Source organism: Typha angustifolia, chromosome 4 (assembly GCF_048772165.1).
Source record: "Typha angustifolia cultivar Huaian chromosome 4, ASM4877216v1, whole genome shotgun sequence".
NCBI lineage: Eukaryota > Viridiplantae > Streptophyta > Magnoliopsida > Poales > Typhaceae > Typha > Typha angustifolia.
Window position 1 is genome coordinate 9678116 of NC_133242.1, and position 25229 is coordinate 9703344.

At 33.0% G+C, this 25229-nt stretch overlaps 2 protein-coding genes across 3 annotated transcripts; both read left to right on the forward strand.

Annotated features, from left to right (window-relative positions):
* Positions 1 to 9238: 9238 nt before the first annotated feature.
* Positions 9239 to 12024, forward strand: LOC140759023 (reactive Intermediate Deaminase A, chloroplastic). Its single transcript, XM_073095472.1, has 6 exons — positions 9239 to 9487; positions 10283 to 10398; positions 10521 to 10565; positions 11265 to 11338; positions 11426 to 11475; positions 11730 to 12024. The coding sequence occupies exons 1-6, from the start codon at positions 9289 to 9291 to the stop codon at positions 11822 to 11824; spliced, it is 579 nt and encodes a 192-aa protein (XP_072951573.1). The 5' UTR covers positions 9239 to 9288; the 3' UTR covers positions 11825 to 12024.
* A 2293-nt stretch (positions 12025 to 14317) lies between these two features.
* LOC140759590 (uncharacterized) lies at positions 14318 to 21620 on the forward strand. 2 transcript variants are annotated; one of them, XR_012104248.1, is made up of 9 exons: positions 14318 to 14539; positions 14617 to 14704; positions 15030 to 15209; positions 15299 to 15484; positions 15927 to 16100; positions 16173 to 16324; positions 18325 to 18448; positions 21290 to 21439; positions 21528 to 21620. XR_012104248.1 is itself a non-coding variant. In XM_073096193.1 (8 exons), exons 1-8 carry the CDS (start codon positions 14490 to 14492, stop codon positions 21296 to 21298), a joined length of 963 nt encoding a protein of 320 aa, XP_072952294.1. In that variant the 5' UTR covers positions 14318 to 14489; the 3' UTR covers positions 21299 to 21620. The 2 variants fall into 2 exon arrangements, 1 of the variants encoding a protein (XP_072952294.1); XM_073096193.1 differs by having other exon boundaries at positions 21290 to 21620.
* The last annotated feature ends 3609 nt before the right edge of the window (positions 21621 to 25229 follow it).

The following is a 25229-nucleotide window of genomic DNA, read 5'->3' on the forward strand; positions in this document are numbered from 1 at the left end:
ACCTAGAGTTTTTGACCAAATTAGCCTTTCTAAATATTTATTTTATGTGTACACTTTAAGGATATTCCAAAACAGCTGAGACACTGTTAATAACTTTTGAATATAAATTAGTTATTAGATTAGCGACTTATATTAAAATTTTAACTTCTCTCGAAAAAAACTTTCTTAAGTGTAAGAAAGAAATTTTTATACAATTCAATGATCTAATCAGCATTTATCAAATATATCTAATCTTATATTTAAGTTTCGAACTAATTTAAATATGTAAAAGAAATTAGGAGTAGACTTAAAATAGTTGTACTATCTCTCATATTTTATATGTCTTATATTTTAAAACTTAAATACAAGATTAAAGATTTTCTAGATATATGACCAAATTAGCCTTTCAAGATATTTATTTTATGTGTGCACTTTAAAATCTAAATAGGAGATTGAGGATATTTCAAAACAGTAACTCATTTGAAACTTTTATATAATTCAATGACCTAATCAGCCACCGAATCAGTTTTCAAACAAACCTAATCTTATATTTAAGTTTCGAACTAATTTAAATTTGTAAAGAAAATTAGAAACGGACTTAAAATAGTCATAGCACCTCTCATATTTTGCATGAATATACTTTAAAACTTTCAAAACTTAAAAACGAGATCAGGTATGTTCGGAGATCGTTGACATAGTAAGTAACTTTTAAATATAAGTTATCTTAATCCTCTAAAACTATTAGCAACTATAAGGAAAAAAAATTGTATAAATTGATGATATAGTCTAGTCTTGTATTTATATTTCGAAATGAAATGATCTTAGGGGTGTATAAAAACTAGGGACAGACTTTAACTAGTCCTGGTACCCCCCAATATGGCAATTAAGGAGGACATGAGAATTACTTTGGAAACCAGAAACCACATAGCTCAATCCAGTGGGCTGGTTTTGGTATGAGAGTAGTTGTCATATTGGTATATGGATTCATTTGCTATGTGAGATGCCTATCAAGTGACCCACATATTGAAGTGTTCATATGAAGGGATATATAACATTGGCAACCCCTACATTTCTCCATCTTAATTTTGATGTACTTGTCTTTGTATGAGGCCCAAAAATGAAAAGGACATACAACTGGGGAGTTAATTAAAGTGAGAAATATTATATTTCCACAAATATTTTATAACCGGTATAAGTTATGCTTAGATAACTTGTTAACTTAAAAACTTAAGCCGTTAAGTAACGAATAAATATTGTATATCGAAGTTCTGCTATGTTCTCTCTTCCTTCTCTTCAATCTTTTCTTCTCTCGTATATACAAATAACAAGTACAAGAATTTTTTTTTTCTTCTTTTCTTTTCTCTTCTATTCTATTCTATTCTATTCTATTCTATTCTATTCTCTTCTCTTCTCTTCTCTTCTCTCAATCCAAACACAGTATTTGAGCAAAGCCCACCTTAATTAAACCATTTAGAATATAAAAGAGACCATTTAGAATATAAAAGAGAGAGGGTTCTTGTTGGTTTTTGGGTTGCTATCACTTCTCAAATGGGGCCAAATATCTGCATGCAATAATGTATGCATGCATGCAAACGAAGGGCTCTCACCAGTACTAATTGTCATATGTCGGTAGAGCAAAGTGGTCAGATTGAGATAATTCCTTCAACTTTGCTTTGGAATGCATCAAACCTGTCTACATTCTAATTGCTTCAAAAATATATATGTAGGACTTTGCATACTTTTGAGAGGTGATGAGCCATTGAGAGTTGTGATAAGACTTAGAGCAATTACTTCTAGGGACCAATAAAAGGTTATATGTCTTAATCGATTTCCTAATATATGTCTTAATCGTTTTTAATCCCTAGGGCTCATCCATACTATGGATAATTTATTAGATATACAACTTTAAATCAAGATATCCTAACTAACACATGACATTTTAGTCCTAACCTAATGTGGGCCTTTGTGCAAATCTTGAGAGAGTTGAATCTTATATTATCAACCTACTTACTTAGATTCGGATTCAATGTGGGCCGATCCTAGGTGGGTCTGTTCGGACCGCATCATTTGATATGTGCCAACTCCGATAATGCCTGCTCAAATTCCACAGTCGCATGATCCCTGTTTTTTTTTTTTTCAGACTCTATCAAAACCGTTAGATATGTACAATTAATTTGTGCTATTTTAGTGATATATTTACATCCAAACTATATGTCTTCGTATGATTCCTATGCTTCATCATACAACAAACCTCTCTTATCTAACCGTCTTCTCTTTTCTATTATATATGATATCCATGCCAACTAGATAGAAATCAATTGATTAAAAAAGAATCTCATGTCGTATGAGAGCACTCCGGATTCAAATCCTAACGGCATCGATTGTGTAAGACTTTTGAGATATTTGGTACATTTTAAATTGGCACATAATGGCACAGAATAAATAACTAAATATTTGGTTAATTTTTAAAAAAAAAAAAATATATATATATATATATATATATATATATATATATATATATATATATATATATATATATATAAATTTTATGCTCTTATCTTACTCTTCTTTTTTGACTTTTGATAACGGTAGTCTTGAGCAGTTGATCTCGTGGGATTTGATATAAGTTGATTTGATCCTATTATATTATAAATTGGTATTTTAGTTTGTCTTCGAGCTATTTTGGATGCTTAGTTTAATTTTGTAATTAAGTTAGCGTGATGGTCAGATTAAATTATAGAGTTAATTATAATTTAGATTAATTCTTTTTTTATTCCTGAACTATCACTTATTTTTACAATGGCCGTTTGAACTTTTTTTGGTACACACGGACTCTGAACTATCAAAAATACATCACCTTTCTAATGCTATTGATGGAATTAATAAACTAACCAAATTGCCCCTCCACTTGTGGTAGTAAGATAGTTAAGTGGCTTTGTTTATAATATATTTTTAATTTTTTTGATAAATTTCTTTATTGCCCTCATAACCCATCTCCCTATCTCATATCTTAGCCTTATCTTCTTCCTTCTGGGCTTATGGGTGAGCTCTGGCACTAAGATGTCACATGGGACTAAGCTGGAGAGCCATGTCAATGACAACGACCCATGAGGAGAGGAACTGAGTTCGAGCACAGGTTCTTACATGGCTCGATCCTTGCGGTGGTTCAATTTTTATGGCAGAGGTGTAATCACCATTGCAAAGTGCGTGTGCACCACCTTATCTGAAAACAATTAACTATGGTGAGACTTCAAAGATGCCAAACATATTCTCTCCACCAATGCAAAGTTACTGAGTGCACCACACCAATTCTAAATAATCAAATATGCAAATAATTGGTCAAGTCCAGTCATAACTATATAGTCGTCGTAAATAACTAAAAGTGCATATGTCATTCTGTTAGTACACTGTGCAAACTTTTGGGTGTTCTTTCTCGGTCTACTAACTACAATTGATTTTCCTTTCTATAAACTTTGCTGAGTTAGAGTTTCCTCCTTATGTAAACTTGAGTCTTCTAAATTCAGATTCCTTGCTTTAATAGAGTTTCACATAGCACTAGGGATTTCAATCTCCACCTGTTGTGAAAAGTCTTTGCTTATGTTGTTTCTCCAAATGCTCTTAATTCAAGTTAAATGATTTCTCAAAAATTACAATTTTCTTAGAGACAACATTTTTTAAATTTAGGCTTCCTGATTTATGACCATGTCTGCCTATTACAATATTGCCTTGCAAAAAATACAACTTCATTTTTCGAATTCGTAGAGCACTAGGGATTTCAATCTCCACCTGTTATGAAAAGTTTTTGCTTATGTTGTTTCTTCAAATGCTCTTAATTCAAATTAGAAAATTTCTCAATAATTACAATTTTCTTAAAGACCATATTTTTTAAATTTAGGCTTCCTGATTTATGACCATATCTGCCTATTATAGTATTGCCTTGCAAAAAATACAACTTCATTTTTCGAAGGCCTTTTATCACAATTAGAATACGCAATAAAATTTTTAAAACTACATCATTTATTATGATTGTGAAGCCTTTAGAGTCCGATGCACTCCATGAGATGAGATTCTTCTTCAAATCAAGAATATGTCAAACACCAAACAACTCTCTTACTGATCTATCACGCAATTACAAATGAATTGTGTCAATTTCTTCAATTTTACAGGTATTTTCATTACTCACAAAAACCATGTCATTCTTTAATCCTCCAATTTGCAAAACTAATCTCAATAAGGACACATATGATAAGTGCAACCCAAATAAAAACCACTAATCTGTATGACATAATATGGATGAACTAGTACATGCAATATCCAAATCCAAGTTATTAAACTCATCTTCATGATTGGCCATATGTGCCTTTCCCTTTTGCTGATCCCTACCATTCAAAGTCGGATAATTCTTTTTCCAATGCCCTCTATTGTAATAATATGAATATTCATTTTTAGCAAGAATGCCTCTACTAGATGATACAGGCACTTGCTAAACTTTTCAATTTTCGATCTACCACCCATTGTCAAAACTTTAGATGGAGAGTCTGTATAAACCTGCTTATCCATCTTGTTATATTCATTAGTATTTGTAATATTATCATAACAAATAGATTATTTTTCAAACAGTAAGTAGTAGTCAAATGATTATGTACATTAGGCAACAAATTCAATAATGCCAAATTTTTGTCTTCATTCAATATTTCCATATCTAAAATTTGCAAATTCATAAGCAATTTGGTGAATGAGTCACAGGTGTTCCAATCTTACATTGAAATATTAAAAACTCCTTCTTCAAATAGAGCCAATTTTTAATGCTCTTCATCATGAATTTATCCTTAAGTTTCTTCCACAAGTTCTTCACTAAATTTTCCTTCATCACAAAGTATTTCAAATCATTTGCTAAACAAAGCCAAATAATACTACATACTTATTCGGGCTTCTCTTCCAAAGTGATATCTAATTTTTATTGGAACAAGATGTCCAACACTTCACATTGCTACATTCCAATATTATTGGTGCCATCAAATTTCTCTATTTTTAAAATTTGCATTTGAAACAATTTTCTTTGATATGGATGATTTTAATATATTTGCAAATCAACACACCAAATCCAAAGTTATCCCCAAATCCAAAACCTTGAAGCTTTGATACTAATTTGTTGTGCCTAAATTCTAAACAAGTGGATGCTAGCGGAAGCGATTTTGAATTCCCTTAAATAATATCGATGTGATAGCAATAGATTTGAATAAATCAAATATTAGCAAAACTAATATTAATACTAAAGTAAAATCTTTAACCATAGTGTAAATATAGAAAACTTTTAAACACCCAAGATAACCATAAATAAGAACTTCAAATGCAAACCATAAAATAGAAAAGAGAGAAAGAGATTATATTTATGTGGTTCAGCAATGTGCCTACGTCCATGGGTAAAACAATTTTCAATCCACTATATAAATCACCAAATACAAAGAGTTTTGAACTCTAGTCTCACTCTAAACAATAGTGGCTCTCCCCTTTAATTTTTTTCCTCATGCAAAATGCTCACACTCAACCATAATAATATTGGCGTTCGAATGCCCGTGGGGTTGTTCGAATGCTAGTAAAATTCTAATCTGGAGTGTAGGAGGGCGTTCAAATGCCTATGGAGCCTTTCAAACACCTGTAGAGTGCAAATTCTCTCAAAAAATTATGTTCGAACGCTCCGACACAGTAGGTCTGAAAAGTATAAATTTTAGCCAAACTTCAATAAATCAAGTCTTGGATCTCTCTTTGTTGGCCCTCGCCTTGTGACAGCACTAACTCCCAACCCCTTAGATCAAACAAGAGAGGCAAAGGGGTTTTATCTCCACCCCTCGCCGAGGACCACAACTACTAAGCCCAAAACTCTTGATCAAAGCTAGGCCACACAAAAACTAAAGAAAGAATTTGTAGGCTCAATCATGGATGAGGAGAGGAATAAAGAAGGGGACCAAACTAGGAGAGGAAGAGAGGAATAAGTCAAGGGATTCATTCATGGACGAGCACTTGCATATACTAGAGAGACGTGAGGACAATGGAAAGGTATTTTTGTTCACTTAATGTTCTCTTATGACTTGTATGTGACTTGCACATGCATAAAGGGGTAGACATGTCATATATTTGCTATATGGTAGTCACATTATAATTTATGGACGAAAATAAGTAACAAAATCATAACGAGAATGATAAGTAAGATATCTAATAGTTTACGAGGTTGGGATCATTTTAAATAATATATATATAATAGTTTATTAACTAATAATAATCATAGCACTTTTTATGACTACGATGGTTAATTAATAATTTTCTTAATTCTTTGGCAAATCCAATCATCACTTCCCCTTTTCTTTTTTTTTCTTTTTTTTTAACTCAAATTAACTATTTGAAGTGTTCAAAATTGATTAGGATGGATTGGATTTGATTCAAACTAATTGCATATATAAGAAGAGAGAAAAAGAGACTTTTTCCAACTCCTATAATGTCTTGTTTGGTTTCAATCAAGTTTAACCAAGGGTATATTAAACATTTGATGATTTTAACCAATAGTAAATGAGGTTAGCAATTCAGAGGATAGAGTGTTACAGAGTAATAATATTTAGGGTGATGTTTATTATAGGATTAAATAAAAGGGGATAAATTATCCCTAAGTTTATTTCGAGGGATAACATATCTCCTAGAATTATTAATCTCATATTACAATTTTAATATACGGTTTGGTTTATATAAGACTATATATGGGATGACTAAATAACATTACACTATTATCCTCAATAAAAGAATAGTAACCCCGATGATCCCAAACTTAAATTATATCATTAAATATCATTAAATTATACTGTATTAATTATAAAATTTAATCACGTTCAATTCAAAATAATAAGATTTAAAATCAAAAGTAATACAAAATAATAGAATAAGTTATATTAAAATGTTTAATAATAAAATATAAAATTATAATTTTTTAATATAGATTTAAATAAATATAAAATTCAAATTACTAATAAGAAAAAAAATAAAAAATTTGAGTAATGAGATTGTTTGTTTTGCTATTTATATATCTAAATTTATTATTTCTTATATAAATGTAATATAGTAATAATGCACTTATTTCTCCACTCGGGATATATCATCTCACCCCTCGGTGGGATGCTATATCCCTTTTTGGAGGATATGGTATCCAATCCAGACTTCTAATCTTATCTATTAATTTCATACTGAAATGATGTGGGATCGATAAGATAATTAATCCAATCCTATCTTTATATCCCTTAAACAAACACTCTCTTAGGGTTTTTTATTCTATCCATAGAAGATGGACTAAGGTTTTGAGGTGAACTTAGATCGTTAATTATTTTCTGTTGCTCTTGCAAAGTTTATTTCTCCGATTTTAATAAATATATCTTTTTTGTTAAACAAACAAATATATTAGTAGAAAAAAAATATAAAAAAATATTAGATATCTAATAAAGTATCCATATACAAAAAATCGGATAGATCATGAGACTACAACCACACTAAAAGTAAAGACTAGGATTTTCCTATGTTGGCTAATCAATAAGTAACATGGTTAGCTTCACTATAACAGTGAAAACATAGTAATTAGACTTGGATGGGTTTTACGGTTATGATCTACTCCTACAAAGATAAAGACAATCGAACGGTTACGGTATAATGCTAAATGCGATGATAATAAAATAGGTAAATTTAATAATTTTTCAATGTCTAGATGTTTGGATGATTAAACAAAGCAGCCCAACCCCTCTATATATAGAGGTCATATATAATAATTCCTACTATGGTTAGCCTTAAAGGTTTACACGACTCGAACTATGATTTACATTAAAGGCTTATATAACTTAATTAGACTTGTCTTAAAAGACTTACTTGACTTAACTAGATTTGTCAAACTAGACTTATCGTATAAGCTTACATGACTTAATTAAAACTTTTCTAAACGGCTTACATAAGTATAAATCAATTAAAAGATAAATAAACTCGATTCATCAAACTCAATTTTTTCATGATGCGATTCGAACTGACCCAATTCGTATCATATATCCAAACTACACAACAGATTAAAAATATCTGAAAATAGATTGAGGTCTTAAGAAGGAGGGTATTGGTAAAAGATTGAGGGTCAGATTTTAGCATAGTATGGAGAGACTATGTGCTTTAGATTATTGTTTGTCCAATGCAAGGGTGATTTTAATAAACTTCAATAAAATTGCAGTTGTCCAATGGTTGGGTTGGGCTATATGTTTGGATGCCCATTGGGCTTAGAATTTTGTTTATGAATTTTATTTATATTACTTAGCTATCTTGTAGTTCTATGTGAAACTGTTCACTTTTCCCTCAAAATTATTATAATTTTTTTTATCAATTTTCTCTTTACTTCATTGTCAAATAAATTTTTCATAATATACAGAATATATAATTATTTTTCTACTTAGTTTATGTGAAATAGAAGAGATATTTCAGTTATTTTATACTAAAATTGCAACAAATAAGAGTTCAAGAGACTTTAAATTTTAGAGTAACTCCATGTAATATATCCTAATATTTGATATTTATCAGAGTGAAAAATAGGATGAATTTATGAGATAATTATATTTTGAGCTATCATAATTTTCCTCAACTAGGAAAAATAAGTAACTATATAGACGGTTTAAAAATAAAATTCAAGACTCCAAGAGCTAACTATAATTAACCGTGAATTTATTTTATTATTCAGATGAACGATCGTGATCATTCTAACAGGACATCTAGTTCATGAAGTGAAGCCGGAGAAGTCTCTGATTGCGACTTTTTGACCAAACTAGCCATATTCTAATTTTTTTTTTTTGTATAGAAATAGACTATCAATAAAACTAATAACCAAATGAGGTCTAAATTCACTGCAGCCCCAATAAAAACGTTAGACTGATCAACATTTTAATTCCCTAGGCAAAAATACTAACCAGTTCAGCATTTCTGTCTAGTCCTAAACAACTGAACTACTCAGTGCTTTATGAATATAAATTTCTTTAACCTAGTCTTTCGGTAGTTAAGGCGGCAAAAAATACATAGCGATAAAGATGCCGAACTGATCATTAGTTCATAGTTTTTATTAGGAGAATATAGTGAATTAGATCCTATTTTGGTAATAAGTTTGAATTATAAGTCCATTTTAGTAAAAAGCCTCCGATTCCAACAAATAAACAGAGTCAGCAGTCAGCGCTGACGTGACTCAAGACACCGCCCGTGTAGGGTTTAATAAGCAAACAAACGAGACAAGGAAAAAGAGAAAAGGAAGCAATGGCGTGGATGGCGGCGAGGTCTGCTGTAGCCGGCGCGCCGGCCGTCGACCTTAGCGCCCTGCGCTCACGTGCCCCGCTCGCGGCGGGGCTGTGCTGCGTCTCCTTTGCCGGGTCGAGGCTCTTCCCCTCACCCCACTCGAAGCCCTTCGCCTGCGTCGGCGCGGCCATTTCCACCACCACCCCCGTCTCGGCCGCCGGTAATTATATCCTTAGTCTTGCTCTAATCGTCACTTGGTTTCTCTTTTCTCCTTTGATTTACTTGGTGGGTTTTTCGATCTGAGGGTTAGAATTTGTATTCCTTGTTATAGGGGGAATTTTCTCAAACATTTGCTGTGCATGTATGCGTTCTTCCTTCGTCGTCATTTTTATCTGCCTTGCTTTCTCCAAATGCCACATTTCGTTTATTTTATCGACGAAAATTTTGTGTTCATTCGACCATTTCCTCATTCTTTTGCAATTCCACCAAAAAATGCTATCTTTCTTAATCTCTATTAACCGTTTCCTGATGTCTCCCTGTTTATGTGCTTATCACTCGCTATATCGCCAGTACGTCTTTGATTCTATCAAGTGAATTCCGTGGTTATTTCACTAATAATTTGTGTGAGATAAGGTAAGGATTTGGATGGTGGTCTATATAAGTGGTTATATCATCTCTGTTCGTAGAAAGATTTTGATTGCTTATGATTTGTTTCCATTAGTCAATAGTATTGCCATTATAGCATGATTAACTTAGAAATACGACATGTATTAATATGTATTGGAGATAAACTTGATTGGGAAACAAATAAGCAGTAAAACAATTCTTAATTCCAGCAGACTAAAACAAAATGTACCTAGAAGAATTTCACTTAAAAGGCATGATCAACAAACTATTATAGACTGTAAAATAGATTAGCTAATTCATCGCCAGACATTTTGGTTTATTCTTTCGAGATGGTTTACAGATTAAGCATCTCTGGTAGTTTAAGCCTAAAGCTTTTGCCCTTTTTCAGATAAAAAGGAGGTTGTCCAAACAGAAAAGGCTCCTGCAGCACTAGGACCATATTCTCAGGCTATTAAAGCCAACAACCTTGTTTTTGTCTCTGGTGTTTTGGGCCTTGTTCCTGAGGTTTGTTAGCTAATTCATTGCTTTGTTCTGTACTACTAGGTAAATGTAGGATTTTTTTTTTATAATCTCTCTCAGTTTATTCTTTATAAGAACATCTATTTGACTACATTGTATGTTTCTAGACAGGAAAATTTATTTCAGATGGCATTGAAGAACAAACTGAGCAGGTACTGAAGTTCACTGTTTATATAGAATAAAAAGACATCCAATCTCAGTGCTTCCTTTTCTTCTCTTTAATGTTGTCATTTTCTCTTTAATAAGTTCTGCGAGGTACACTATGCTTAGTAACAATATGTTAACTGTTGTATGGGATGGAGGACATTAACTTTTTCTTGTTCTGTTGGTATAAGAAGGATAATCCTTTTATTGGATTAGTAGTTGTCATGCATGCCATATTTGTTTGTCCTTTTCAATAGTTGGAAATTTCAGTTGCATTTCTTCTATAAGCATATAGATGATGTACAGACTTGAATCTATTGAGCTTAGAGGGAACGTATGAAACTGCTGATGGTGTCAAGTTGTTGGATCTTAGAAATTTGTGTCAAAATGGACTAAATTGCTTTATGTAGTTGACAGTTTGTGGACTTACTGTGAAAGTATTTTGTTGACTGTTGGATCCTTATGTAGAATTGTTCCAACTCTTTTACAACTTTGACTGATTAAGGGACTCATACATGAATGGTTAACTGATTATATACTCTCTACATTATCTAGAAGAGAGTTGTCATGGGAATTGCCACGACCAAATCTCACCAACATTGGTCAGAACTGGACATTCATAATATTTTTGGTACTTATGTGAATGATTTACTACCGAGATAATTATTTCATTTCTGCTTCACAATTCGATGTTTCTAAATCTGCAGGTTTTGAAGAATATGGGGGAAATATTGAAAGCAAGTGGTGCCAGCTACTCTTCAGTTGTCAAGACAACAATCATGTATTCCATGGAGCTTTCTTATATGGAACTTCTCTGTGGCCTATGAAAGTTAGGGGGATATAATATGTTCTTTCTTTTACTTTGTAGGTTGGCAGATTTGCAGGATTTCAAGAAGGTGAATGAGATATATGCTAAATGTAAGTTCTAGAAATGTCTAAATCTCTTAACTCAGCGTGTCTCACCTTTCGGTTATTGTAAAGCATGTTGTCTAGAAACTTTTCCTTGATAATATGTTTGCAGGAAGGTTGATCTATAAATTTTTTCATAACTTCTCTTCTTTTTTTTCTTTTCTCAAACTGCTTCTGTTATTTAGGTTTATGTGAAGTATGACATCTGATTGAATATATGCATAGACAATTTTTCTCTAACAAGGTAACAATTCTAAATGTAGATTTTCCATCTCCTTCTCCGGCACGTTCAACTTACCAAGTAGCAGCATTGCCGATGAATGCCAGGATCGAAATCGAGTGCATTGCTGCTATCTAGGGCTCTTCTACCATGTCTGAGTTTCTCTCAAATGAAAGCTTTGAAGAATAATTTGGCATTCTGGGTATTTGATCTTGTGTAAGAACCACAGTTCCTGTGGAACCCATGACACAGTGGTCTTGTATCTGATTTATTTGCTCTAATAAATGGATTATTTACCTTACAGAGGAGTATGAATTACAGCTCTTAACGTTCAGTTTGATGGAGTGTTGACGTTGCTCTTTGGTCCACCAAGTGAAGATCTTTATTGTAGTTTTCAAGTATTTCTCTTAGTTAATGGTATTTTTATCTTTTTTTATTAAATGACTTAATTTGAGCAGTAATCAGGAGGGTATCTATATAAATAATATATATTTTGAGGGATGCATACAATTATACTATTTTTATAAATATTTTTTTTTAGAATTATGTAGAAATACTTAGATAATATCTAAGTATTTTAAAAAGATCTGATCGGTTAACCACCGGTTTGAACCAATAACTCAGTGAATCGACCTAACTGGGTTAAAGTCCGATTCGGTTTTAATAACTATGTGAAAGAAAATCTTGTGGAATAAATTAAAATCAACTATTTTTTTAATTTCAAATATAATTGTAGATAAAAGAATAGGGCAGCAAATTAGACAGGGAGAAGATCACAGTAATTATTTTATTTTGCCAACTGACCTCTAAAAGCAGCTTCTTTTAATTAAACAAAAAACAAAAAAAAATGTGACATTAAAAAAAAAAATGTGATCATATAAGAGTTTTTGGCCAAGCTAGCATGTTCCAAATTTCTTTTACCAAAATAGATTACTCGTTAAACTTATTATCAAATAAGGTATATTTAACTGTAGCTCTAACAAGAACGCTGAACTAATCAGCGTTTTATCTATATACAATTCAGCGTTTTTGTCGGGTCTTAAAACGATGAACTGATTAGCGTTTTATGTATATAAATTTCTTTAACTTAATCTTTCAGCAGTTAAGAAAAAATATTGTTTGACAATAAAAACGTTAAATTAATTAGCGTTTTTAAAAACACTGATTAGTTTAGTATTATTACTAGTGCTACAGTAAATTAAATTCCATTTAGTAATAAGTTTGAAGGGCAGTCTATTTAGGTTAAAAAATAAAGCGTCTAGTTTGGTCAAAAACTCATCATGTAATATAAGGTTTTTTTTTTATATGATTGTCATTAAAAACCTTTAATATTATAATAATCACTATATTCTTCAAAAAGCACAATTACAGCTGTTTCAGAAATGGTTAAATTTTAACTAGTCAATATTAGGATTACCTTGGATTAGCAAAGGACTATTTTACCCTTGTATCTAAAAAAGAGAGGAAATTTTAGTTATTTATATATGCTTACTTTATTAATAACTATTGTTAGATATATTCTATGACATTCATAGATGTTTTGGAAAATAGAGTGACAAATATAGTGGAAATATACTCTGGCACACGACGTATTACCCTAGATATGAAAACTACATCCCTCAACCACTCATATTGCATGTTAGGACGATTGGGTCAAAATTTGGGCCTTAGTTGTCCCTCCAGGGGTAGGTTGCCTACTAGAGCCTACTTATCTAATTTCAAATTTGCAACATATATTATTTGTCCTATTTGCTCGTTTGAGACTGAGACCATCAACTATCTGTTCTTTTATTGTCGTGTGGTTGTCACCATGTGGGATTTTGTGAGAGACAACTTGCTGGTTACTCTCAATTTTGAGGACAGGTGGTCGGATGGTCTTTGGCTTAATGAAGGAGATAAGCTGCTAAAAAATAATAAGGCCTAATTTCAGGGCTGCATTGCTATCTTTGGCATATTTGGAAGTATCGAAATAAGTTCCACTTCAGTATTGAAAGAGAAGACCTTCATATGGTATAGCTACGAACTATACCCTTAAATAATGATTATTCTGCTCAATTATGGGTCGAACGTATGAAACTTAGTCCTGTCCCAGCTAGTACTCTAGTTCGCTAGGAGCCACTCCCTACTGACTGCGTTAAAATCAACAGTGATGGCTCCTATGTGAATAATATTAAGCTAGGTGGAGCAAGTTTCATAATCTCTCGGACTAATAGTACTGTAACCTTGGCAGGGTGTAGAAGTGGCCGGTTTGGATCAGCACTCATGGCTAAAGCATTTGCTTTGTTACTCAATTTACAACACTCCAAACCACTCCAAAGTTTGGCTTGAAACTGACTCCTCTGTTCTCATCAGTATTCTATGAGATGGGAAGAAGCCACCTTGGTCGATTAACTCTATTATTGATGATATTAAGTTCCTAACACGTAACTATCAAAATTATAAAATTAGTCATATTTACCGGGATGCTAATCATGCGGCTAATTGGCTTGCCAATTATGGTAAGAGCTTAGACTTTGGTTGTACTTGAGATGAGAGATACTTGGTAGAACTTATACGTATTTTGGTCTCCGATGCTATAAAATCTTCTCCTTTTAAAAAAAGAGAGTATTTAATGGCAATTATGTAAAAAACTAAAGATGATTCGGCTCGGCACAACTGACCACTCCCATCTTTATCCCGCCCTAAAACCCTTCTTCTCTTCTATTCTCGTCGCCAATTCGAGCAGCGAAAGGGCGGCGGCGGACCGGCAGCGTATCTGGGAAGGCGGCGCTTCGCTCCCTCATAATCATCTGTCCTGGTCGCCATGAGCGATAGCGGCGGCGGAAGGGAAACCCCAGCCTCAACCCTGGAGAGGTGAGCTTTCGGGAAATTTTGAGACCAGAATCCGTGTTTGTTGGCGTTTTGATTCCATTTAATATGGATGTACGCAGGGAAGCACCTCGCCTTGTTGCTGTGCTGAAGGAGATGAAAGAGGGATTGGATAACGTGAGGAACAAAGTGCAGGCTCTAACGCAGAAGGTAATAACTTTTAGGCGAAAATAATTTTGTTTGTTCTTTCTTGTCCTCCAAACTAAGGAATTTTATGGCGTTGTCGACTAAAAGGATTAAGTTAATTTGATGATCTATGTATTAACGAAGAGATCGGGATTTGGATTTTGAGTGAACCCGTATTTTTCTTGGGATCTTTTGATAATTAGGTTAATTTCTTAAAATGTATATAGCGTGATTTAAAGAAAGTGAAGAACTTGAGTTTGATATGCTTATTGTTTCAATGACTATTATTTTCGTTATTAAGAATTTTGCTGTAAAATTTGCTGAATTATTTGAATTGTTTGCTGATTAGGTGAAACAAAATCAATTTCCAACAGCGGATGGGCTAAGCTATCTGGAAGCGAAGCATCACTTGCTTCTGTCCTATTGCCAATCTATTGTCTATTACTTGCTTCGCAAGGCTAAAGGGTTTCCAATTGAAGATCATCCGGTTGTCCGGAGCCTCGTGGAGATAAGACTATTCCTGGAAAAGGTTCGCAAGTTTGCTACCAGTAATTGTTTTTTTTTTATTTCCTATAATGCTCCTGTGTTGAATATTGTGACGAAAATTATCTTCTATAGGTTCGTCCAATAGATAAGAAGATGGAGTACCAAGTTCAAAAGCTCACTCGAGCTGCTGACAACGTGCCCAAGAAAGCAACAGATACTGACATGAAGGAGAAGGATGAGTCACGAGATGAGGAAGATCCATTGAAGTATCGGCCAAACCCTGACATGCTTGTTAGCAAGTCAATGCAGGACGCACAGGTGATTATTCTTATTTTTGCATCTCTTTAATCTTGTTGCAGGCCATCAGTTATGGATTTTTGTTACTTATGTAATTGCTTTGACTACATAAATCCTGTTGGTTCTTCTTGATTCTTTGTGTGATGAAACCAAGGCAATAAATTTTCAGACTGAATCATTACCTGCTTGCTTCACCTTTTGAACATCATTGTTTCCTTTGATAATTAACAAAAGCTTCAAGAAATATTTTGATGCAATGACATGTTAAAATGCCAGTTGGTCCTTTCAGATGTATGTGGATCTGTTTGTATACTGCCTTTTGGAGAAAACCATTATTGAAGCCAATAGTGTGATAGTTGGTTTCTTGTAGTAGTTGTTGAATCTGGATTGCATTTGTGAACACATTTCTTACTTTATGCTATAAGGATGATAAAGCATTGATAAATTTGTGGCTGCAACTTAGGATAAGGGAGGCGTATACCGTCCACCACGATTTGCCCCTACAAGCATGGATGAAGATAAAATATCAAAGCATGAGAAACAAACTTTGCGGAAGGAGAAAGCGCTGTTGCGGCAGGCAAAACAAAGTACTTATGTTAAGGAACTTATGGATAATTTTGAAGATAGACCTGAGGAGGTTTGTTATTGTTTACTTGTTTATTTAACAGAAGCCTTCTAGTTTTATTATCTGACCGTGATATCCCTGCAGGTGAGAGAAACTGTAGGTGCTGAAAGTAGAGATCTTACTAAGTACAAAGCAAAGCTAGAAGAGCTTTCTCGGAAGGAAGAAGAACTTTTTACTCGTGCTCCAATCACAAAGCGTGATAAGAAATTAGAGAAGCACATGAAATCAAGGAATGGGTATGTGATTATTATTTTTATTAAGATTGAGTACTAATAATCTTCTCAGAAGGAAATGCGAGAGTAACTAGATTAATAAGATTGTGGCTTCATAATGCCAAGTGACTTGCAATATTTAGCTACCTTGGAATATTTTTTTGGGATGTGAAAGTCATGTGTATAATGCAATGTTTGAGATGTAGGCCTCAAGAGGATCTTTGAATCATTGGGTTGCTAAGCCCGATAGTAGCAGCATTATTATTTCCGAAATCAAATTAATAGAGATTATCACTGTTTCATCATAGTGATGCTAAGGTCTATGACATCATTGTTATAATATCAGCTTCATTTCACAATATGAATAAGATAAAAAAAAAGGCACACAGATTGCAGCATATTACAGATCATGGGCAGATGCCAAGCACCAACATAGCTTCTGTGCTGGAGATGTTTAACGAACCATGTGGGGTCTAGGCAAGTTGTGATTTCCCATTTTGGTATATGATGTTGCAAAGAAGGATGCACTTGATAAGTTCTATTATGAAAAAGGAAGTACTTTGGTAGGCTTGGCAAATTTTCCATATTTTCTACATCTAAACTACAATGTTAAACAGATAATATTAAATTTGTGTATAACACTAAAAAATAGTTGGTTACAAAATAATAGTTTATTAGATTAACAATGATAGATATGACACATTGACCAATTTATAGATCTTATAAGTGGAATAAATAAATGGAATTTGACTAAAGAAATAGGTTCCGTTTGGTAATTGACGGCAGTTGGCAGATAAAATATTCAAGATGTGTGCATAACCTGCAAACAGAATTAGGTTATTAGATTATCAATGATAGAGATGACAGATATTAGAAGTGGGAACTAAAAGTTAACTAAATATATGGGTTCCATTGGCAATTGATTTAGTCCTTTGTTTCTCATCTAATTTCTTCCTTTTTTGCACCTTGGCTTTGCCCTTCCCTTGGCAAATTGATCCATGACTGATTGTGGGATGAGGAATTCCCTTATTCAGAGAAAATGTTTCTTTCAAAAATGAAATAGAATTGATTCCCCATAGATCTGTCAACAGTTTCTAGGCACTGCACTTGAAGCACTCATGAACTGGTACTGTTGTTTTTAGTCACAGAGTGACAATTTCTGTGAGAGTAGCGTGGTAGGGAGCACACTATAATAATAGCCATATTCTCTATTCACATCTCCATGAGAAATTGAACAAAAAGCTGCTGAATTGGCCTTCTTGTATACATTGAGTACACCCTATACTTGCATCATAAATTTTTACTGAATGTGACAGTGAATCTAGAAAATTCAGTTTATAACATAAAGAATTTGAGAAATATAGGCCTGCCTCTTGCCATCCACACCAAAATAGATGAGTTTTTCGGAAAAAAAAAACCTGCTAGTGGAGGAAGATCTCCTAGGGAGGGGGTGGAATAAAAAGCTTTGCATGGATTTTTGAGTCTTTGTGCGATTCATATGCAGTGAGAGTCGCATGAACGTTAAGGAGGGCGGATTGAGCAGCATAGGGTGTTCCTCTTCATTTTGTTATACAACAAATGAACCTATTTGCTTGTTATACAACAAGATCCTATCATTTGCTTTTGCATTTGTTTGCCATAGGGATTTTGTAAAACCACTTTGCAGTTATGAACTATTTTGTGTTGTTATACAAGTACAACAAATGGCCTGTTAAAATTATATATACGTAGATTAGTAAAACTCATGATCTTCCTTACTTGTTGTAAGCAAAATGTAAGAGTATGCCACCTGAAGTTAGTATGACCCATCTCACTTTTACTATGTTAAAGAATGACATTCTTAGTTCTTATTTCGTTTTCATTGGTGTATATTGATATTGTTTTATGGCTAGGTGAAAAGTATTCTGATATTGCTGCAAATTTCTATCCTGGCGTTTGTTAGATTTCTCACTATTTAATTGGCATAAAGGTTTATGTATCCTGATTTGACAATTGAGTAGTTTCTCTTACATACTTTCTAACAGATTGCTCGGCTTGGCTGATGGATTCTATGACGAAATTAGAATGTTACCTCTAGAAGAAAAAGAAAATGACAATAATACCAGCCACATTGCTACTGATAAAGGAAAAAAATTTAAGAAGCGCAAGGTATATTGAGTTTGAATTACCATTTACTTCCTGAACTTTTTTTCTTATTATGTTTTTTTTTTTTCACTTTAGGCTCTTTGGTTTGGTCCCCATTTCAAGTGTCTGCTTTACATTTGCACCATCTGCAAAGTTTCACCTCAGATGATATCCTAAGCCTGGTCTTTACAAACTATTTCCTTTGATATTAGGATTTAATCTCTCTCATTTTCAGTTTTTGCGATGTGCTGCTTTACAAACTATTTCTTGTAATTTGGCATCTCTCTTCACTCTCCCTTCTGCTTACAAAAGAATTTCTATAGTTTTAGTTGACTAACTCATTATACCTACTAAAATTCTAGCGAACTAGTGATCCATTCATTTCTTGATTTTGCTAGAACAAACAACTATTAGAGTTCCTCTCTCTTCATAGTTTTGTCTATGAAGTATCTCTTTAGATATTATGATTGTGTTGAGAAGATTATTCTGGTGGCATTGCTACTACAGTATATAGCATATTAGATCCTACCCCGGTTAACATTCTCCTCCCTCTCCTTTCTTGTCATATATGTTGTCGTAGCATGCCCTTAAATTCTTTTGCCCTAGAGTATGAGATTCTTTTATTCGTTCCTTGTCCCAAGATTCCAAGCTTGACATTAGCACACGCGACTATCGGAGATAATTTGTCTAGAATATTGAGCTTAGTTTGTTATAACCCTAGCGTCTTTGCCTATAGATGATCTTTAATTACACCTTATAATCTAGTGCCTTTTTCCTAGCTTTGGCTTTCCCTTGGAGTCATTTGCAGTCGCATGCCATAGCCAAAAAATATTAGTCATAAGTTTGAAAGAGGTCATGGAAAATTGCTGGTTTAGAATATCATTAGCTACTCTTTGTGCAAGAACTCCTGATAAGTCTATCAAGATATTCCCACTTTATCATTTCGTAGAAGCCAAACTATCAACAACTTGACATCATAGAAGCTTATTCTCAGAGAATTCCCTTTTGTGGGGATATCTTAACTGGAGAATCTCATATGTCAAATGATATTAAGTTTGCTGTTAATGCAGGTTTATGATGATATGTAATAAAAGATATATTACAAAGGAAATTCTATGGAAACCTCTATTTATACAGAGTAGTAACTTTATAACTAGGCAGAGAGCCTACCAAATGGATTTACATCACGTGTATGAATGTTTAACGGGTATTTCAACTCCCGTTGAATGATTTGATTGCTCAATGCCAATTTCAGATTTAATTTGTTTTATTAGAAGTCATATGGTAAGTAGGCTCCTCTTTGATGCCTAGGTGATCACCTTAGCATCTCATAACATATTTTAATATGCAGATTGGCTTTGAAATTCAAAATTATTGTACATGATGAATTAGTGGATTCAAATAGCTTATTATATAACTTAACAAGAATAGATTAGTATATTGTTTAGATTATAGGTATTAATTTTAACTTCTTGTCTAACTATTATTTCTTTTATTTATTTATTTTGTGATTGTATTAAATTGGGTGCCCACCACAGCAGTCGCCTAACACCTAGGCGTTACATCGTCCCATGTTTGGTCTTTTAAAATCTTAGGTAATAGTAACTGAATACTAGAGATAGAACTAATTGAAATTGTGTAAAACAAATATACAGAAAAGAATTGGATTACTAGCATGTTTAGCTGAAAGGGAGACCAGTGTTCTATGCCAATTGAAGAAAGGAAAAGAAAGAAGATGCTCTGAGCTCTAGGTTCTCAACATAATGTAAATCAATGCTCTTTTAAAGAGAGAAAGGAACACCTAGAATAAAAAGAAAAAAAGCACATAGAGAGAGAAGGAATATAATAGGTAGGAATCCAATAAGGAAAAAGAAGTGACGGATTTGTATGGGGTTATTTACTTTCTCCCTGTTGAAGCATTGTCCAACTAGGTGTCACAAATTTAATATTCTGATTGGCTAATTTTTGTGATTTATCCTCTCTGATCAACAAAGAAGCTAATCTTCATCCTATAGAGCTTACAGCAAATTTGGTAAATAATATGCATGGTTAGGTGGTAACCCATATATGTATTAGTCTGTATAGTAGAGGAACAGTGAGGTCTTTGCTGACTATTTTGAAACGAAGACAGCACTTTTTGAAAAAATAAAAAGAAAACACATGCTTGGGTTCATAATGTCACTAAATGAAATATTGCATGTAATACCCTACATTAGAGCGATCTTGTGGTCTTAATCACACCGTTTCCTTATATGCAAATCAATCTACCTTTTCGATAGAATGATAAAATAGATGGATATATTTGCCTGTTAGGTACTAATATCTTGTACATCGTTTTAACACTACAATATAAATTGGTTGCCTTTTCTTAGGGAAACTTGTTTATTTATCTCAAACTGTTAATACGTACATGTGCGTCCGTGTATATAGATGTATATTCTTAATTAGGAAAAATCCAATCACATGAAACATGTATAGGAGAGAGTCAATCCTGACATAATCATATAACAAGTAAAAAATCCATACATGTGCTGTATATGCTATACAGACAGACAGACAAACAAATGTGTATGAATGCGTGTATGCATATATATTGTGTAAACTATAGATTTCTAATATCATAAATTTGGACTTCAAAGAATGATGAGACCTTAAGAATAATCAATTTATGGGAGTGGGCTGCTTTCTTAGGTGGAAAATAGTTGCAACTACCCAAATGAAACTATCTAAGGAGTGCTTGACTACTTATCTAACTTTTGTTGTTTAGCTTGTAAGCTTAGATGAACTGAACTTACTTCTTGATACCTCAAACCATTTCAGAGCTGAGTGCACTGACTCTTGCTAAAATATTCTTCTTATGTGCAGAGGCATTGAGAAGCAACAGCACAAGTCCAGAATTCTATGCTATTTTTATATATCACTATATGGATTTTGTCACATACCATGTATTCCAGGAGCCCCTGCAAGCGTGACTGGTCCCAGTTTACAGGATAGTAGGAAAGATTCAATTTATCGGTTAGACCCAAGGGTCCTTTTGTTCCTTTGCTCTCTTTTTAGCTTGATACACAACTTTTTGTAATGATATGGGTACTAATACACGCAGGATTTTGCATCTCTCTTTCTAAAGAACATTTTCAAACTGTTGAACAGTTGCCTTGGGGAATTTATCATAAATCCATTTTGGTACATTTGCAAATTAATTCCTTATGACTTCCTTTCATAAGGAATTCAGTACTGTTTTTCTCACTAAATTGCTTTCAGATGTGACTTCTTTTGGCATATGGAGAGATGGAGAACGTAAAAGCCCATCTTGGCGAAGGAAAGGAACATATTCTGAGCATTGTCCTTTTGCTGAAAAGAAGATTTGATTTGCAAATATTCCTCAAGAGGAGCTTTTGCTCAGTAGAGTTGAACTGTAGGTAGAGATATGCAAACAAAAGGAATAAGAGGGGAAAGCATCATCCATCCTGTATGTACCTCATCTACATTGGATATTCCTTTTATAATAAGTGCTTCAATAGTTTTTTAATCCTTTTAATGTCATATTGCACTCATATCTAGACTACATCACTAATTTGACTAAGTAAAAGAAACAATAATTGTGTCTCTAATGTATATAAATGTATTTGTTGTCTCCACTATTGATGCTTTCTCTGTATGTTTCCCAGTCAATTTGGACATCCCCAATCAAAATATGCTATCCTTTTTCTCTTTATTTTCTTTAGGGAAATTTGTATTTAACTCCTTACTTTTTTTTTACCTTTTTTTTCTTCACTGGTTTGCAGCTTTCATTTTTTATCATATATATACTTAGAAAACACTTTGGGTTAAATTAAAGATGATGGAAATATTTTATCCACAGTAAATTATGATATTCAAAAATATTAAAAATGTTTATTTTTTTTTCTTCTTCTCCAATTCAAAAATTAAAGGGTCTTAACTTAGATAAGGGTTTTTAGGTTAGATAATTTAGTAAGGGTATTTTGGGTGAGAGTATTTTGATCATCTTTTCAATATAGTTAAGTTATAGTTAAGTTAACTAGGAGTTTGGTTAACTTTAATTAACAAAATTAAGATTATTTTCTATATAGATAATAGGATGTTTGATTTCTGGATATAAAAAAGTAGGGTGTCGACTATAAATAGGTGAAAATGTAGGGTATTAAATGCAACTTTTCTTTGTAATAATAATATTTAATACTTGCTACCCCATTTGATGAGATCAAAGCAAGCATGAAATGATTGTGTATCCACAATTGCCCACAGTTTCTATAAACAAAACCCATCACAAGAATTAAACTAAGACCCTAACTAGATCCCTTGTATCACTAAAAGATATTCATAGTTTTTTATAATACTAGGAACCCCCATAAACTATTTCCTGACATCACTTATACCTTCTCACGAAGAATTACATATAATATATATATATATATATATATATATATTTTTTTTTTTTTTTTTTTTTTGATTATTCATGAGTCCGAAGACTAGATATGGGTTGGACAAAAGGCCAACCCTCCCTAGATATAGAGGCACTTTAGACCCCACCAAGTTTTTAGCTGTCTAGTTTAGGCTTCAAACCATATGTGTCGTAGAGCAATTACTTCGAATCATATGCCGCCGAGACCTGCTCCAAACCGTTGCATTGCCAAGCTGTTCTTCCAAGCTAATCACACTACCGAGCCATCAACCGAATCGAGCTAGGCCACCAAACTACTAACCACTAAATAATTTCTCCACAATATTGTTTGGAGTTGGAGTTGAACTCATGACCTCCTAAGGTACCTACCAACTCTACTAAAATTAGTTGGTCTTATATATATATATATATAAGCAAAGAGAGAGATGTAAGGATGAAACCCAGAGAAAAGTTGAGAGGGATTGAGAGTTTGAGACGAAGGAGAATAATAACTATCAGAAGGAGACATGATTAACAAGGATTGAAAGAGAGAGAGAATATAAATTTGGAAAAGAAGATGAAGATATTATTGGCACAAATGAGACTAAATTTGATATTGTGACATGTATCATGTCAATTTTAGATGAAAAATAAATGGTAGACTAACAGATGAGGTCTCAATGTTATGCTTTTATTCTATATATGTGGTTTAAGTGATATTGGAGCATAGTTCATATAAAGCATCATAATTACCATTACAATTTAATTAAAAAAAATACTATGCATTCTCTAAAATATTATAATTATGACCAAAATAATTTGATTCTCTTAAGAATTTCATTTCCATCAGTTTAATCTAACTAGTCACACTTGCAGCTTAATTATCTATTTAATACTACCTGGTATTATAGAACAAGGGAGTTGAGATCAGAATCCAAGTATTCTAATTAAAAAGGATACTATGATCATTTTAAATAATGCATTGTTTAACTTTAACCACCACTCATACATATATATTTCTTGTGGTGACAAATTATAATATTTTAAACAATCTAGTGAGGATTATGATATGAATGCTCAACAAGTGCATGAATGATGAATGATGAATGATGAATGATGAATGATGAGGGATGGGAGCTCTGAGCTATCCCACTCCCTGCCCTTCCAACCCTTTATTCCCCTATCTTTGCAACTTTTTTTTTTAAATTTTAAACTAAATTAGTCTCCTAATTATTTATTTTAGGTGTTTCAAAGCTTAAATAAAAGACTACGAAGTCGTTTGGTTTCTTGTATTTAGAAATACATTTGTATTAAGAAATAGTATATCTTTCTGATATTGTATCTGGAGAAATAAATGTCTTGTTTGGTTAATTATATCTCATAGTGTTCTGATTGTTAGACACGTATTTAGTTTGTTATATTCTGTAATGATGTATTTAGTAAATTAAGTGTTTAATGAGAGGAGAGGAGATAGATGCGTTGGGGTTGAGTTGGGTTGAGATCAAAATGAGAGAAGAAAGATACGTCGGGTTGGGATAGCTAGATGTAGTCTTTTGGTATCCATTCGATCCAAGTGAATGTCAAAAGATAATATTTGAGTCTAATTAGTTTTCGAAAATACTATTTTTCAAATTTAGCGCGCCAAACCGAATAAAATTTTTTAGATTAGATATTGCATCTATTAATACAGTATCTAAAAAAGCTCTTAACTAAACAGCTCCTATGTGTGTTCGGAAACTACTGACTCAATTAGCAACTTAAATTTTCAGATTTATATAAAAAATATTTAAAAACATACCTAATTTTATATTTAACTTTCATAATAAATTGAACATGTTAGAAAAAAAAAAGGAGCAAACTTAAAATAATTAAAAAAAATTCTCTATATATGGATGAGTTTTGAGCCTTTATTAGTTCTTATCAACCACCTATTCCAAGTACCCCTCCTCCATGTCTCTTTCCACAAAAAGGTGGTGATAAATCACCCCTCAACTTGTTTGTGTCGCCTTGTTGAGCTCCAATATCCCCACCTTCCACCACTTGTAGGACCCAATCTTTCCATCATTGGGCCCACTTAATAATTGCCCACATATTTATCCACCCTTTCTAGGGCAACAAGGATCATCTCCAATCCTAGTTACAGCAACTTTGACTCCTAATCCCTATCTTTCTTTCTTCTTTTTTTAAATTTAAAAGATGGTAGGGCTAAGTTCCCCCGAGCACGATACTAGTATCGATCATGCCTAACCGCTGTCGCAAAATGATTGCGGCAGAAAAAAGATATATACTTAAAATAAATTGTGTCGAGTGTGTCTTACTTTCATCTATTATGGCTAACCCTCATTATCCAGCTAACCGATAGCTTACGAGCTATTTAAAATTATAAAGAGCTTTTTCTTGTAT

Bases quoted from the DNA above. Each gene is read 5' to 3' on its own strand.
- LOC140759590 (XM_073096193.1), top strand. From the start codon at position 14,490: ATGAGCGATAGCGGCGGCGGAAGGGAAACCCCAGCCTCAACCCTGGAG. The intron at 15,210-15,298 runs GTTCGCAAGTTT...TATCTTCTATAG, and splicing joins TAAGACTATTCCTGGAAAAG to GTTCGTCCAATAGATAAGAA. The intron at 15,485-15,926 runs GTGATTATTCTT...GCTGCAACTTAG, and splicing joins AGTCAATGCAGGACGCACAG to GATAAGGGAGGCGTATACCG.
- LOC140759023 (XM_073095472.1), top strand. From the start codon at position 9,289: ATGGCGTGGATGGCGGCGAGGTCTGCTGTAGCCGGCGCGCCGGCCGTC. The intron at 10,399-10,520 runs GTTTGTTAGCTA...GTATGTTTCTAG, and splicing joins TTTTGGGCCTTGTTCCTGAG to ACAGGAAAATTTATTTCAGA. The intron at 11,476-11,729 runs GTAAGTTCTAGA...TTCTAAATGTAG, and splicing joins GAATGAGATATATGCTAAAT to ATTTTCCATCTCCTTCTCCG.